This window comes from Ylistrum balloti, unplaced genomic scaffold, assembly GCF_031769215.1.
Source record: "Ylistrum balloti isolate Yb309-2 unplaced genomic scaffold, AGI_CSIRO_Ybal_v1 Utg370370, whole genome shotgun sequence".
NCBI lineage: Eukaryota > Metazoa > Mollusca > Bivalvia > Pectinida > Pectinidae > Ylistrum > Ylistrum balloti.
This window is the reverse complement of record NW_026782260.1, coordinates 2,491,205-2,507,703: the sequence shown is the minus strand read 5'-3', so window position 1 is coordinate 2,507,703 and position 16,499 is coordinate 2,491,205. Positions and strand designations below refer to the sequence as shown.

At 38.1% G+C, this 16,499-nt stretch overlaps 1 protein-coding gene across 1 annotated transcript; it reads right to left on the bottom strand.

Moving 5' to 3' along the window:
* Positions 1-1,047: 1,047 nt before the first annotated feature.
* LOC132554007 (uncharacterized) lies at positions 1,048-15,784 on the bottom strand. Its single transcript, XM_060218301.1, has 5 exons — positions 15,766-15,784; positions 10,020-10,177; positions 2,508-2,798; positions 1,676-1,942; positions 1,048-1,098 (listed from the first exon to the last, which is right to left on the bottom strand). Exons 1-5 carry the CDS (start codon positions 15,782-15,784, stop codon positions 1,048-1,050), a joined length of 786 nt encoding a protein of 261 aa, XP_060074284.1.
* Positions 15,785-16,499: the final 715 nt, after the last annotated feature.

Genomic DNA, 16,499 nt, shown 5'->3' with positions numbered 1-16,499 from the left:
CAGAATGTCAATGATCTAAAACTACCGATTTTGAATAAATTATTCCTATTTCAATAACATTTGCTATTATGTAATTGAGATAACAGAAATGTGACGTGAAATCACTTTGACCCAGACTTATCGTCCAGTCTTCCATCGTTGATTTTTTTATCAACTTAAGAATTGTACCATGGTTATACATGGAACCTGTATTGTTAGAATACTAGAGTTCCCAGAGTGGTCATAGAGATGGGAGGGTCGTTTGAGTTAGCTGTGTGGTCCATCTGATAACGGTATAATGTCATGCTTTCACCGATCATAACAAAGTCATCATTGTCGGTGCTGAGAGAAATCACTGCTACAAGAGTCTCCACCGGTAATTGCGTCCAGGGGTTGAGGTTGTACCCGTTATTTGTTTTACCTGTGGTAGAGGGCGCGTATGTGTCAGTGTATGGACTTTGTGTACTGTAAAAATAAAGCATATCACTATTGTAGAAAAATCTGTCTTGTCGGCCATTTTTCTCCCGGTTTACACACCAGTCCGAATTGCTTGGGGGAATATTTGAATTGGTCACACCAAAATGCGTTGAGATGTCCTTTGGATAAGACTGGTCACTCAGGCTCCATAAGTTACCGCTTTGTACTTGCCATCGCCATACCTGTATTGTTAGAATACTAGAGTTCCCAGAGTGGTCATAGAGATGGGAGGGTCGTTTGAGTTAGCTGTGTGGTCCATCTGATAACGGTATAATGTCATGCTTTCACCGATCATAACAAAGTCATCATTGTCGGTGCTGAGAGAAATCACTGCTACAAGAGTCTCCACCGGTAATTGCGTCCAGGGGTTGAGGTTGTACCCGTTATTTGTTTTACCTGTGGTAGAGGGCGCGTATGTGTCAGTGTATGGACTTTGTGTACTGTAAAAATAAAGCATATCACTATTGTAGAAAAATCTGTCTTGTCGGCCATTTTTCTCCCGGTTTACACACCAGTCCGAATTGCTTGGGGGAATATTTGAATTGGTCACACCAAAATGCGTTGAGATGTCCTTTGGATAAGACTGGTCACTCAGGCTCCATAAGTTACCACTTTGTACTTGCCATCGCCATACCCTGGAATCTAAAAAAATATCGAAACAATCAGATTTTTTGAAAAAATGGTAAAACGGGACCTTAACGTACTGTATAGATATCGATGATTTACATAGAAATGTGACCTTGACTCATATATTGATGATTGTAATAACTGTGACCTTGACATACATATGATGAATGTCTGTACAAGTGTGACCTTGACTTAGATGTTGATGAATGTTTGTACAAATGTGACCTTGACTTAAATATTGATGAATATTTGCGTAAGTGTGACCTTGACATAAATTTTCATGAATGTATGTACAAGTATGAGTGACCTTGACATAGATGTTGATGATGTTTGTACAAATGTGATCTTGATTTAAATGTAGATGGATTATTGTACAAGTGTGACTTTGGACACAAATATTGATAGATACTTGTACAAATGTGATAATACCAAATTATCAACGAAATTTCACAAACACGATGTCGTTGTAGATCACTGACACTTCAACAACGTAAAATAAAATTTGAATTATTCCAGATGTATTCATTTTTGTAAAATCTGTGACTTTGTTCACAGCGATATTCAGCAGATAATGAAACTACAACAGGCGTACGTGTGTGTACTTACTGTCAAACATATCAATATCATTATTCTGGTGCACCATAAGGCATATGATGTCCGATACCGATGGCAGCGCTTTGCCACCACTATAGCCCGAGAATATTGTTGTAATCGCCTGTGGTCCCGAGCATGCGCCTGTCGTGAGGGACCCCATGTCATCATATAGGTACACCCCGTCATCAGTGATCAGAGCTATGTCAACAGATGATGAGCCGGAACACATGTTATTCAGGTTTCCTATACCTGCTCTTATCCCCGACTGGAATGTAAAAGTTTAAAAAATCAGTTTATATACATAGATACTTCAATCTATGTCATTCAAGCTGTTTCAAATTCAAACATCACACTCTTAGCATTTATTCAGAGCCTTTATTACAAAAGTTTGTCATTGTGTGACATTTTTGTCTGAATGAGCCGATGCTTAGGTATATATTGTTTTTCTTTGTTGATGCTGTGACATAATTTTCTTTTCAGAAATGTCAAGCTAGATTTTGTCTGTATCTTATTCAACTGCCATTTGTATAGACTTGATTTTCTATAGCCACTCGGGCAGTTCATTGAAAATATATATAAGTTTTGTTTATGTCTCGGTGGCTTAGTTTATGAAAATCTACATGGTTGGAAAGGGAAGAATTGTGGAAATCTTCAAATCTTACCTTGGCTGAACCAGAAACTGTAGTTGTCAGTACTTCATATCTTACCTTGGCTGAACCAGAAACTGTAGTTGTCAGTACTTCATATCTTACCTTGGCTGAACCAGAAACTGTAGTTGTCAGTACTTCATATCTTACCTTGGCTGAACCAGAAACTGTAGTTGTCAGTACTTCATATCTTACCTTAGCTGAACCAGACACTGTAGTTGTCGGTATAGTTGTTGTGGTGGTCACAGCTGGACTTGTCGTTGATATATCGTTAACACTGACACCATTGATGTACTCGCCCCGAGATTGTACTATGGAATAACACATGTCGGAGTTGTTTACAATAGTATAGGTCAACAAATTACTCCCAAACTTAAGTTCACAATTAAAAGTTTCACTCCCAACGGGCAACTTGCAGTAAACGGCCGCCGCTGCACAAGAGGCATCCGACACGCAATGCAAAGCACACTCATGCTAAAAAAGAACAGAAGTTCATATTATATTGATACTTGTAGTGATCATACTTAACATCAACTTAATATTTGTACATAACAAAGTGATCATGTCATAAAGTGGAACACAGAGGGAAGGATGGGGGCTCCCTGTAGTAACTTATGACTACATCGTTAATAAGCATGTGAAGCAGCATAGAGCTAATGACGACAAAGATAAAACCAAAATATAACATGGCAATCCCTGAACTCGGCTTCCTAAGAACCTCAACATAACATGGCAATCCCTGACCTTGGCTTTCCGAGAACCCAACATCACATGGGAATCCCTGACCTTGGCTTTCCGAGAACCCAACATCACATGGGAATCCCTGACCTCAGTTTCCCAAGAACCCAACATCACATGGCAATCCCTGACCTTGGCTTTCCGAGAACCCAACATCAGTAGTAATGACACTACAGGTGTCTGACATCAGAAGAACACCTGTTCTGTCAGAAGTAATAACACTACAGAAGTCTGACACCAGTAGAACACATGTTCTGTCAGTAGTAATGACACTACAGAAGTCTGACATCAATAGAACACCAGTTCTCGAGGAAGTAATGACACTACAGGTGTCTGACATCAGTAGAACACCAGTTCTCTAGGTAGTAATGACACTACATGTGTCTGACATCAGTAGAACACCTGTTCTGTCAGTATTATGACACTACAGGTGTCTGACATCAGTAGAACACCAGTTCTCTTGGTAGTAATGACACTACATGTGTCTGACATAAGTAGAACACCTGTTCTGTCAGTAGTAATCACACTTCAGAAGTCTGGCATCAGTAGACCATCTGTTCTGTCAGTAGTAATGACACTACAGGTGTCTGACATCAGAAGAACACCTGTTCTGTCAGTAGTAATGACACTACAGAGGTCTGACATCAGTAGAACACCTGTTCTGTCAGTAGTAATTACACTACAGGTGTCTGACATCAGTAGAACACCTATTCTGTCAGTATTATGACACTATAGAAGTCTGACACCAGTAGAACACCAGTTCTCTTGGTAGTAATGACACTACATGTGTCTGACATAAGTAGAACACCTGTTCTCTTGGTAGTAATGACACTACAGAAGTTTGACATCAGAAGAACACCTGTTCTGTCAGTAGTAATTACACTACAGAAGTCTGACATCAGTAGAACACCTGTTCTGTCAGTACTAATGACACTACAGGTGTCTGACATCAGTAGAACACCAGGGTCCGTATTCACGAAACCTTTCTTATTCTCAAGCAAACGTTTTATAATTTACCTAAATCATATAAAATAATACAAATGTCAAATATAAACATTAAATACAGCTTTCACGTGAAGTCTTTTCAAAATTGTTTTTAAATAATTGGCAAAATCAGTCTTATTTATCAATTTTTAACTTAAACAAGACATAAGGCTTGAGCACAAAATTCATGCTTGAGCATGAGAACGGTTTTATGAATACGAGCCCTGTTCTCTCAGTAGTAATTATACTACAGTTTGACATTAGGAGAAGCACCTGTTCAATAAGGTACTTACAGCTAAATAGATTTTTACTTTTTTGCGACCTTGGTCGGCAATATCAACCGAACCACGATAATGGTTTCCGTCATTGTCCTGTTCAGGGACGCAATACGTTTCATATTCCGGGACGCATAGTTAAAAAAGACTTTCGAGTTTACTCTCAATACATGTTTTTTCAAACTTAAAAAAAAGAACCGTTCCCAGGTATAATCAGGAGGTCATTTCTTCATTGAATTCGTGAGGTAGACGTACTCTGATGACCTTTGACCTTTAGCGGTGCAGCTGTACCCCGAGTAACGTCACTACCTACAATGTCACTGGTGTATAGTATGAAAGTGGTACTCGATTTTCTGATATTGATCAGTGTGTTGAACTGTACCACCGACATCTGATGAGTGTAATATTAGCATCACACTAATGGAGTAGACGAGCCAGCCAACATTTTAATGGAAATCGATGGCAGACAAATCTCTTGATATTAATTGCCATTTACTAAAACATTATCGAGAAAACACATGAAATTGCGGTGAAACTAAAAGCCATGACACAGTGTTAGAAATAATCACAAGGACATTGTACTGAAATATCACATCAAACATACGCCTTAATAATAAACACTGACATGGGGTCCCGGTCATTTCAGTACATCCGGAAATACACAACAACACCCGAAAAGAACTTATTGACGATTTAAAACCTATTCCCGCTCTGCTCGTCAAACATGTCAGGATTTCATGATCATTGTGGTGAGGTTATATCCGTCGTTTGATTTGAACACATTAAACTGCTGCTTTTATATGTTGAACGAATCGAGATGGGAGGGGGGAGAGAGAGAGTGTTCGTGCTGTGGGAATGCTGTGCGGTAATAAAGGAATCTTGATACAAATAAGGTTTCCTAATATGAATGTTGAAATTGTTGCCAGGAGAGATATCCAAGATTTGATTTAAACAAACAAACACTTCATTAAAATGTTATGTTATTTTTTTTGGTGATTTCTATTATAGAAGCGCCCTAATACATGTGTAATTTGTATAATTTTATCAATTTCATATGTTTCAGCAGACAAATCACGAGACAATCACCACAGAATCTCATATAAAAAACAAACTATTCCTTTGTTAAAAACCCTATGTACTTTCTCTGGGGAACAATAACACGCTCAAATCAAGCACATGCGTTCCATACAGACTCGGAACAACTGGTACAAATCCGATACATTTATGATTAAAAGGCGGCACACAGCTGACAACACGGTGATCGTGACGTCATTTATTCGCCTCCTCATCTAGATTTTTACATTTCTTTCGATCACTTTGGATTTTCCCGAATCCTCTCCTAGATTTCCAAATTTTTGCCGGATTTAGGGGAGTCCCAAAAAGAAGACTCCGTTTAATTCCTATTTTAACACTTTCTCATCCTAAATTTGTATCGAAAGGTGTAATTTATTTCAATGAAGACGTGTAATTGTGATGTCACCTTTAATGACGTAATGTGATTGTGACATCACAATGGAAAGGCGACAGAAAACAGTGCGTCTCAATGACACATATTTTGGCGTCAAATTGCAGGGACTACTTGTAAAGTGGTTTATATAAGATGAAAGAATTTTTACCCATATTTTCTGTTAACCTCGTGCTATTTCCTCAAACCGCTACGTTAGAATTGCCTAGTTCCCAAACGAATGTCCAACATTTAGTTTTCAATCCGTTAACAAATACTCAGATACGGTCTGAGCACTTGAAAAACATACCAACAAAAGTTTATGTCGCACACATTTGCACCGTCCGTATCGAAATTGCGCGAGGCAGAAATGGATTGGGGAATTCTCACCTCGAACACCCACGGGTTACAATCAGTTACGATCTCTCTAGAGAAATGGCGTCGTACCGAACACCCTGGGGATAGAATGATGTAATAGACGCCTCGAAAAAGACGTAAATATGGAAATGAAGATGCAGAAATATCGATTTTTTTATCCTAAAACTTAGGTTTCATCATGCGCTTCCTTAGGTCAAATGAGCCTTTTTATTATATGAGTTACAGGTAGTATAATCCTCAACCTTGGCCTAAATACATTTACATTCAGAAATTTTTGACGCAACCCTACCGCCCGTCTCAATATCGATGTCTCAATGTGTTGAAGTTTGCTATTTTGATTTGTCCTTGACCTTGTGGCTTTTGTAGCATTGGATCACGATTTAACCTCGGGCTTTCAAATTAAACATCAGAGCTTTGAAGTACTCTCTTTTCAATTTTCTAGAGTTACACAACGTATAAAATAAATCAATTCATTTAAAACAAATTAAAATCGATAAGGTTTTTTTATGTAACAAGCCTATAAGAATCAATAAGATAGTGAAAACATTTACATATTTGTAGAATTCACAGTACATGAATTAGAAAATGTCATTTCCCGTCCCCATTCGGCACCGCTATCGTAGGCGACTTAGTTTAAATAAGATATGGTTAAATATTATTGCAAAATGACGTGTACATATACAGCACTACGGTATGAGTTTAGTACATGGTTGTTGCAGTTTGTCCTTACTCATTGAGACAAAAATAAAAACATAGAATCAAACATTTAGGTTATTGACCTCATTAAAAGGTGATACAACATATTTAATCCGCGCTATCAACTTACTATTTAAGTGATATCACCAAGGCACATTCAATAGAAAAAAAAAACCAATCTCGCTCTCCCGCTTTCATGGTGTCTTGATATTACTGTCACTTCGTGGTCTGTTGATATTACTCTGTCACCTCGTGGTCTCTAGATATTACTGTGTCACCTCGTGGTCTGTTGATATTACTCTGTCACCTCGTGGTCTGTTGATATTACTCCGTCACCTCGTGGTCTGTTGATATTACTCTGTCACCTCGTGGTCACTTGATATTACTCTGTCATCTCGTGGTCTGTTGATATCACTCTGTCACCTCGTGGTCTGTTGATATCACTCTGTCACCTCGTGGTCTGTTGATATTACTCCGTCACCTCGTGGTCTGTTGATATTACTCCGTCACCTCGTGGTCTGTTGATATTACTTCGTCACCTCGTGGTCTGTTGATATTACTCTGTCACCTCGTGGTCTGTTGATATTACTCTGTCACCTCGTGGTCTGTTGATATTACTCTGTCACCTCGTGGTCTGTTGATATCACTCTGTCACCTCGTGGTCTGTTGATACCTCGTGGTCTGTTGATATCACTCTGTCACCTCGTGGTCTGTTGATATTACTGTGTCACCTCGTGGTCACTTGATATTACTGTGTCACCTCGTGGTCTGTTGATATTACTGTGTCACCTCGTGGTCTGTTGATATTACTGTGTCACCTCGTGGTCACTTGATGTTACTCTGTCATCTCGTGGTCTGTTGATATCACTCTGTCACCTCGTGGTCTGTTGATATCACTCCGTCACCTCGTGGTCTGTTGATATTACTCCGTCACCTCGTGGTCTGTTGATATTACTCCGTCACCTCGTGGTCTGTTGATATTACTCCGTCACCTCGTGGTCTGTTGATATCACTCCGTCACCTCGTGGTCTGTTGATATTACTCTGTCCAGTTTACGACCACTTTAGTTTTATATCAAATCTATCATTTCCAGAAATGCATGTGCTTTTCTTTACAATACAAATCACAAAGATAGTTATGACGTATTTTCTCTTTGACTGCCTTTTGTTGACACGGCGGTTAGTGTTTGGCGTTTCGGTTATGTCGGCGACAAGGGCTCTCAATTAAAACCATTTCATTCCTATTAAGGAACTATGTCAATTAAATATGACGCTGTTTTAGGGTGGACATAATGGACAATGATGTACTCTCGGGATGTGTATTTCTGTAGACAGAGGTGAACTACACAAATATATACTACTGAACATGTACATAGGATACATACAAGATACACAATCATGTTTACTTAAATATGTAATCACCATTTTACGATCACTAGTTTGGAAAATATTCGTCAATATTTATCTCGATTTTTTCATATCTTAATTTACTTTACGAATCGTTTTCTGAGATAGTTTTTATTTATTTATCTAACAACAAGCTTCAACCCCTGACTAAATAAAAGACTTTACTTTGTTTGAAAAACTTGTCGATCGACGTCTGCAATCCAGAAGCCTTCTTCATTTTGAAAATTTGCACTTTAACAACATTATAATCGGAAACGTTGAAATGATAATAAGAAGCAGAATAGTATGACGTGTATAAATCAATGCACTAGGCCTAGTTATTCAACAATTTTCTACTTATGTTTTTTTTATTTATCAAAAGTATTAGATATTTATTTTCAACCCTAGTTTTGTAATTTTGTCCAGCATACTTAATGCACGGATTTTTTTATGTGTAAGCCCGGGCTTTTTCTCTCTATGGAAGCTACGCCCCTGCAAGGATATAACAAACTAGAAGACATTACAACATAACTGTCAGATCAAAACATCCTAACATTAATTAACTAAAACCATGACTAATTAGTATATCAGTATTTGTATTTAGATGTTAACGAACACTTTAGATTTCTATATCTAAGTAGTATTGATATTTAATATCAAATGAAATATGGTGTATTTGATAACATTGTTTGTTCGATGTTGTACAGTCTTGCCTTTTTTATGTTTGAAATCTTGTGATTCTAAAACGTTTTGATTTTAACATAGTTTGTTGAACAATTCCAATGGATTTTTCCAACTTCCAACTATTAAGTTCTGGACAGAAAGACAAAAAGTGACTCGCCAAAGGACAAACCATGAAACCGTGAGGGAAAGAGGATACAGAGAGAGAAAAAAGCTATATACCCAAACACGAATAGCCATATAATCCGAACTAATGGTGTCACCAACGGCCAAGGTCACATCAGGAGGGAGTTCTCCGTCGTTACCAACGGCCAAGGTCATATCAGGAGGGAGGTCTCGGTCGTTACCAACGGCCAAGGTCATATCAGGAGGGATGTCTCGGTCGTTACCAACGGCCAAGGTCATATCAGGAGGGATGTCTCGGTCGTTACCGACGGCCAAGGTCATATCAGGACGGAGTTCTCCGTCGTTACCAACGGCCAAGGTCATATCAGGAGGGATGTCTCGGTCGTTACCAACGGCCAAGGTCCTATCAGGAGCAATGTCTCGGTCGTTACCAACGGCCAAGGTCATATCAGGAGGGATGTCTCGGTCGTTACCAACGGCTAAGGTCATATCAGAACTTTACAAAAAGGCAATCCATTGAAGCAAACCCCCGATTCTACACTGTTCATGCTAAACCTAACACAGTTATGGTTGAAATACTCCAACGATTTGCCAGTGACCCCTAGTGGCAATCGTATTTTATTAAGCAATACCGCCATCTTCCAAACTGGGTAAACCATGCATACATACTATCGTTACGAGAAAAACAATAATTCCGCTAAAAGCTTACCGAAATCGATAGACTAGGGTTCGTGAAAATATTCAGATCGAGATTTGAGAATTGAGGAATTCACAGAACTATGAAATCATTGACATCTGTTCTTAGCAGCGACAGTGAGCGTCGAAAAATCTTTTCCGAAAATTTGTGTTAAAATAATTCTATAGTATAAAAGTGATTGCTTTGCCTGTAATGGATTATGTCTCACATTGAAATTTACAAATATCTATACATTTGATTTCATACACGTGCTTTTGTTGTAATCAATCGACTGCCATAAAGTGACGTTACCTTCGTCCTGACCTGAACTGTGCGGATGTCGTTTCCTGTAATAGTATGTCCCTCTACCCATGACGTCATTATTCCCATTGAATATTGCTGCGTGATGCCACACATTAACGCCGAAATCAGTAGGTAAAAGCCATAATGAGCTGCTGAGGACAACACACCTAGAAATATCAAAGTAATTGATCACTAGAATATTAATCTGAAGGAATAAAGTTAATCGACAAACTACCTGTCTTAATGGAATCGAAGGGTTTAACGACAATGTCCGTGGTGTTCAGAACATTATCTAGATCAATCTATATAATATATATATATATATGATAAGTCTTACTCTGTAAACGTCTGTCGTCCCCCGTACTTCAGTCTTACCTTGTAAACGTCTGTCGTCCCCCGTACTTCAGTCTTACTCTGTAAACGTCTGTCGTTCCCCGTACTTCAGTCTTACTCTGTAAACGTCTGTCGTCCCCCGTACTTCAGTCTTACTCTGTAAACGTCTGTCGTCCCCGTACTTCAGTCTTACTCTGTAAACGTCTGTCGTCCCCCGTACTTCAGTCTTACTCTGTAAACGTCTGTCGTCCCCCGTACTTCAGTCTTACCTTGTAAACGTCTGTCGTCCCCCGTACTTCAGTCTTACTCTGTAAACGTCTGTCGTCCCCCGTACTTCAGTCTTACTCTGTAAACGTCTGTCGTCCCCCGTACTTCAGTCTTACTCTGTAAACGTCTGTCGTCCCCCGTACTTCAGTCTTACTCTGTAAACGTCTGTCGTCCCCCGTACTTCAGTCTTACTCGTCTGTCGTCCCCCGTACTTCAGTCTTACTCTGTAAACGTCTGTCGTCCCCCGTACTTCAGTCTTACTCTGTAAACGTCTGTCGTCCCCCGTACTTCATTCAAACGTCTGTCGTCCCCCGTACTTCAGTCTTACTCTGTAAACGTCTGTCGTCCCCCGTACTTCAGTCTTACTTTGTAAACGTCTGTCGTCCCCCGTACTTCAGTCTTACTCTGTAAACGTCTGTCGTCCCCCGTACTTCAGTCTTACTCTGTAAACGTCTGTCTTCCCCCGTACTTCAGTCTTTCTCTGTAAACGTCTGTCGTCCCCCGTACTTCAGCCTTACTCTGTAAACGTCTGTCGTCCCCCGTACTTCAGCCTTACTTTGTAAACGTCTGTCGTCCCCCGTACTTCAGTCTTACTCTGTAAACGTCTGTCGTCCCCCGTACTTCAGTCTTACTCTGTAAACGTCTGTCGTCCCCCGTACTTCAGCCTTACTCTGTAAACGTCTGTCGTCCCCCGTACTTCAGTCTTACTCTGTAAACGTCTGTCGTCCCCCGTACTTCAGTCTTACTCTGTAAACATCTGTCGTCCCCTGTACTTCAGTCTTACCTTGTAAACGTCTGTCGTCCCCCGTACTTCAGTCTTACTCTGTAAACGTCTGTCGTCCCCCGTACTTCAGTCTTACTCTGTAAACGTCTGTCGTCCCCCGTACTTCAGTCTTACTCTGTAAACGTCTGTCGTCCCCCGTACTTCAGTCTTACTCTGTAAACGTCTGTCGTCCCCCGTACTTCAGTCTTACTCTGTAAACGTCTGTCGTCCCCCGTACTTCAGTCTTACCTTGTAAACGTCTGTCGTCCCCCGTACTTCAGTCTTACTCTGTAAACGTCTGTCGTCCCCCGTACTTGTCGTCCCCCGTACTTCAGTCTTACTCTGTAAACGTCTGTCGTCCCCCGTACTTCAGTCTTACTCTGTAAACGTCTGTCGTCCCCCGTACTTCAGTCTTACTCTGTAAACGTCTGTCGTCCCCCGTACTTCAGTCTTACTCTGTAAACGTCTGTCGTCCCCCGTACTTCAGTCTTACTCTGTAAACGTCTGTCGTCCCACGTACTTCAGTCTTACTCTGTAAACGTCTGTCGTCCCACGTACTTCAGTCTTACTCTGTAAACGTCTGTCGTCCCCCGTACTTCAGTCTTAAGACTGTCGAAACAGTTTATACACGACATGACAAAAGATAATATATAAATATCATAATTATTTTTTGAAACGAAATGTCTTAGAACACAAAATATAGATAGGTAAGACCATACTGAAAATTTTGACAGGATAAAAAAAAATCCTTCGCAAAGGCTTGTCGGTATTATATTAAAATCTAGTAGGTTTTTGTTGAAATATCGTTTGAATTTATCATTTTGCTACACCCTCTAAATGTACCCGTAAAATCTATGATGATCCAAGTGTTGGATTTTTTTTTAATATAATACTGCCAAACAGGGATGCCTTCTTAAGTATTCAACTACTACAAATGATAAGTAAATATTATTATCACAAAAATAATAACACTGAAAAATTATCACTGATCAAGTTTTGATGACGTCACAAATCATTATTTGGCATGGTTCTCAGAAAACGTATATACAATTAGGTATCAGGGATTTCTAATAAGGTACGAATTTTCCATGGCTATCAGGAAACAATATCATTTTTTAAATACTATATCCATTAAATATAATCTGTTTGATTATGTATCCTCATAGACGATATCGATCTCGAGACAGATGTACTAGGTATATTATCATTGGTGATCGATATTTGTTGAAGGTCTAACATACAGACAAACATCCCAGGGTCACAGCATACACAAATATCATCCTAAAAGGAATCGGTTCAATAGCATTGATTGTTTTAACAAAAACAGGTTAGCGTCACTTAGCGTGACCTTTGATTTAAAATTTGTTCCGTATATGTGATCAAAACTATATACCGGCGATGACCATTAACAAACCGTGTCAATTACTGTTGAGGAAATGAAGCAACGAAAGTAATGTCACTCGGCGCGGGTTCTTGATACCAAATCAATACACCACCCAACCGTTAAATTCGATATGCAAAGTTCCATGCTTCAGTGACTTTTCATCGTGTTATCTGGTAACAGCCTTGATGGGCGTGTTACGAGAGAGACTCGGATTTACATTAACTCTATGAACTTGATTAATTTGTTTTTTCCGTTTTAAAAATATAACTTTTGATTCATGAATTTATTATTCTAAATTACGAGTTACATGTTAACTCGCCCATGATACAATTGTAGCACAATTTTAGCCCTAAAACATCATGATAAATATCACATGAAATATCGGTTCAGTTCAAATACGTCACGTCAACAAGAACGAAAAAAACACAAAGATAAATTTGAAGCAGGTAATGTTTGTTATGGTTCAGTCCTAAAACATCGTATGTATCATAGCATAACATAGGTTCAGTCCTAAAACATCGTATGTATCAGAGCATAACATAGGTTCAGTCCTAAAACATCGTATTTAACATAGCACAAATCAGTTAAGTCCTAAACATCGTTTTTAAGATAGGTCATTTTGGTTTTAGTCGTAAACATCGTATTAAAAATAACACAAATTAGTTGAGTCCTAAACATTGTATGTAACATAACACAATATAGGTTCAGTCCTAAACATCGTATTTAATATAGCATAACATAAGTTCAGTCCTAAAACATCGTATGTATCATAGCATAACATAGGTTGAGTCCTAAAACATCGCATGTATCTTAGCATAACATAGATTCAGTCCTAAAACATCGTATTTAATATAGCATAACATAGGTTCCGTCCTAAAACATCGTATGTATCATAGCATAACATAGGTTCAGTCCTAAAACATCGCATGTATCTTAGCATAACATAGGTTCAGTCCTAAAACATCGTATGTATCATAGCATAACATAGGTTCAGTCCTAAAACATCGCATGTATCATAGCATAACATAGGTTCAGTCCTAAAACATCGTATGTATCATAGCATAACATAGGTTCAGTCCTAAAACATCGCATGTATCATAGCATAACATAGGTTCAGTCCTAAAACATCGTATGTATCATAGCATAACATAGGTTCAGTCCTAAAACATCGTATTTAACATAGCACAAATCAGTTAAGTCCTAAACATCGTTTTTAAGATAGGTCATTTTGGTTTTAGTCGTAAACATCGTATTAAAAATAACACAAATTAGTTGAGTCCTAAACATTGTATGTAACATAACACAATATAGGTTCAGTCCTAAACATCGTATTTAATATAGCATAACATAGGTTCAGTCCTAAAACATCGTATGTATCATAGCATAACATAGGTTCAGTCCTAAAACATCGTATGTATCATAGCATAACATAGGTTCAGTCCTAAAACATCGCATGTATCTTAGCATAACATAGGTTCAGTCCTAAAACATCGCATGTATCATAGCATAACATAGGTTCAGTCCTAAAACATCGTATGTATCATAGCATAACATAGGTTCAGTCCTAAAACATCGTATTTAACATAGCACAAATCAGTTAAGTCCTAAACATCGTTTTTAAGATAGGTCATTTTGGTTTTAGTCGTAAACATCGTATTAAAAATAACACAAATTAGTTGAGTCCTAAACATTGTATGTAACATAACACAATATAGGTTCAGTCCTAAACATCGTATTTAATATAGCATAACATAGGTTCAGTCCTAAAACATCGTATGTATCATAGCATAACATAGGTTGAGTCCTAAAACATCGCATGTATATTAGCATAACATAGGTTCAGTCCTAAAACATCATATGTATCATAGCATAACATAGGTTCAGTCCTAAAACATCGCATGTATCTTAGCATAACATAGGTTCAGTCCTAAAACATCGTATGTATCATAGCATAACATAGGTTCAGTCCTAAAACATCGCATGTATCTTAGCATAACATAGGTTCAGTCCTAAAACATCGCATGTATCATAGCATAAAATAGGTTCAGTCCTAAAACATCGTATGTATCATAGCATAAAATAGGTTCCGTCCTAAGACATCGTATTTAACATAGCACAAATCAATTAAGTCCTAAACATCGTTTTTAACATAGGTCATTTTGGTTCATTCGTAAACATCGTATTTAACATAACACAAATTAGTTGAGTCCTAAACATTGTATGTATTATAGCACAATATAGGTTCAGTCCTAAACATCGTATTTAACATAGCATAACATAGGTTAGTCCTAAAATATCGTATTAAACATAGCACAAATTAACTGAGTCCTAAACATCGTTTCTAGCATAGGTCATTTTGGTTCAGTCCTAAACATTTTATTAACATAACACAATATAGGTTCAGTCCTAAACATCGTATTTAATATAGAATAACATAGGTTCAGTCCTTAAAATCTCGTTTTTTTAACATAACATATTTTAGTTCTGTCCTAAACATCGTTTTTAACATAGAACAGCTAAATTCAGCCCTAAACATCGTTTTTAACATAGAACAGCTTAGGTTCTGTCCTAAACGTCGTTTTTAAACATAACACATTTAAATTCAGTCCTAAACATCGTTTTTAACATAGGACATCGTGATTCAGTCTTAGAACATCGTATTGTACAAAGGACGTCGAAGTTCAGTCCTAGAACTGGTATTTAACATAACACAACATAGATTTAGTCCTTAAACATCATGTCTACCCTTACACAAGATCTAGGTGCTGTACTTAGGTAACTTCATAATTCTTACCCATAATATGTTTTCCATAACACGAGATCTAGGTTTAAAAACATGGCGTCTTTATCGAGGACAATACGTCATTTTTTCAGAAGTACAATGGTGGTTGTAAAATATGATTAATGCAGTCGAAACGAACAAAAAGTAACATATTTCAATTGGTTGTTTTATGGTCAACAACTTAATTAAACGTCGTAAATTATAAATATTGATATTTCATACTTACGTTTCTTGTTCCCAGCCATTCCAGACAACGAAAAGAAAATAAATCTCAGTGGGTAATTATGTTCGGCGTGTTAATATCGAATTTCATCTACCTAGATATTCTGTTTTATATACGAATTCCTCTAACGCCCAAAAGTTCTCTCGGTTACTGATAAACAATGATCTGGTTCTTATTGTCGACAGTAGCCATGCGTCGTATTGATTTCACATGGATCTCCAATCAGCACTGATGATTTCGTCCACAGATTTTTATATCCTTCACAATGATCAATCCCTATCCAAAATCTCAGCATATCCCAGTAATGCCGAAAAATCTCGTTATCAGGCGTTTCTCGCGAGTTTACAGAATATTATTACTTTTTATAGACAAATGCGAAACCAGAGTAAGGTTAGTGCAATTTGCAGGTGATTTATTGAGTAGGAGAGAAATCGATATATTTTTCAATGTGACGAGCGTAAGCTTATTAATAAAATAGTTATTAATCTAGAACTGAAGTATCACTAACATAAGTGAAATCTTCTCTTCGCTTTGAAAAACACGAGCGTGGCGAAAATTTGTTCTAATCCAAATCTGTACACGGACAGAAGGGTCTGCGGAAGCACCGTTCTGATAGGTCGATGGCAAGGAGATGAATAAAGATTTTTTATCGTTACATCTAGAAAAAAAAATTTCTTAAACCTTACCGACTGATTAACACATGTAGACATTATTGTTTTTGGTGCAACAGAAGTCAA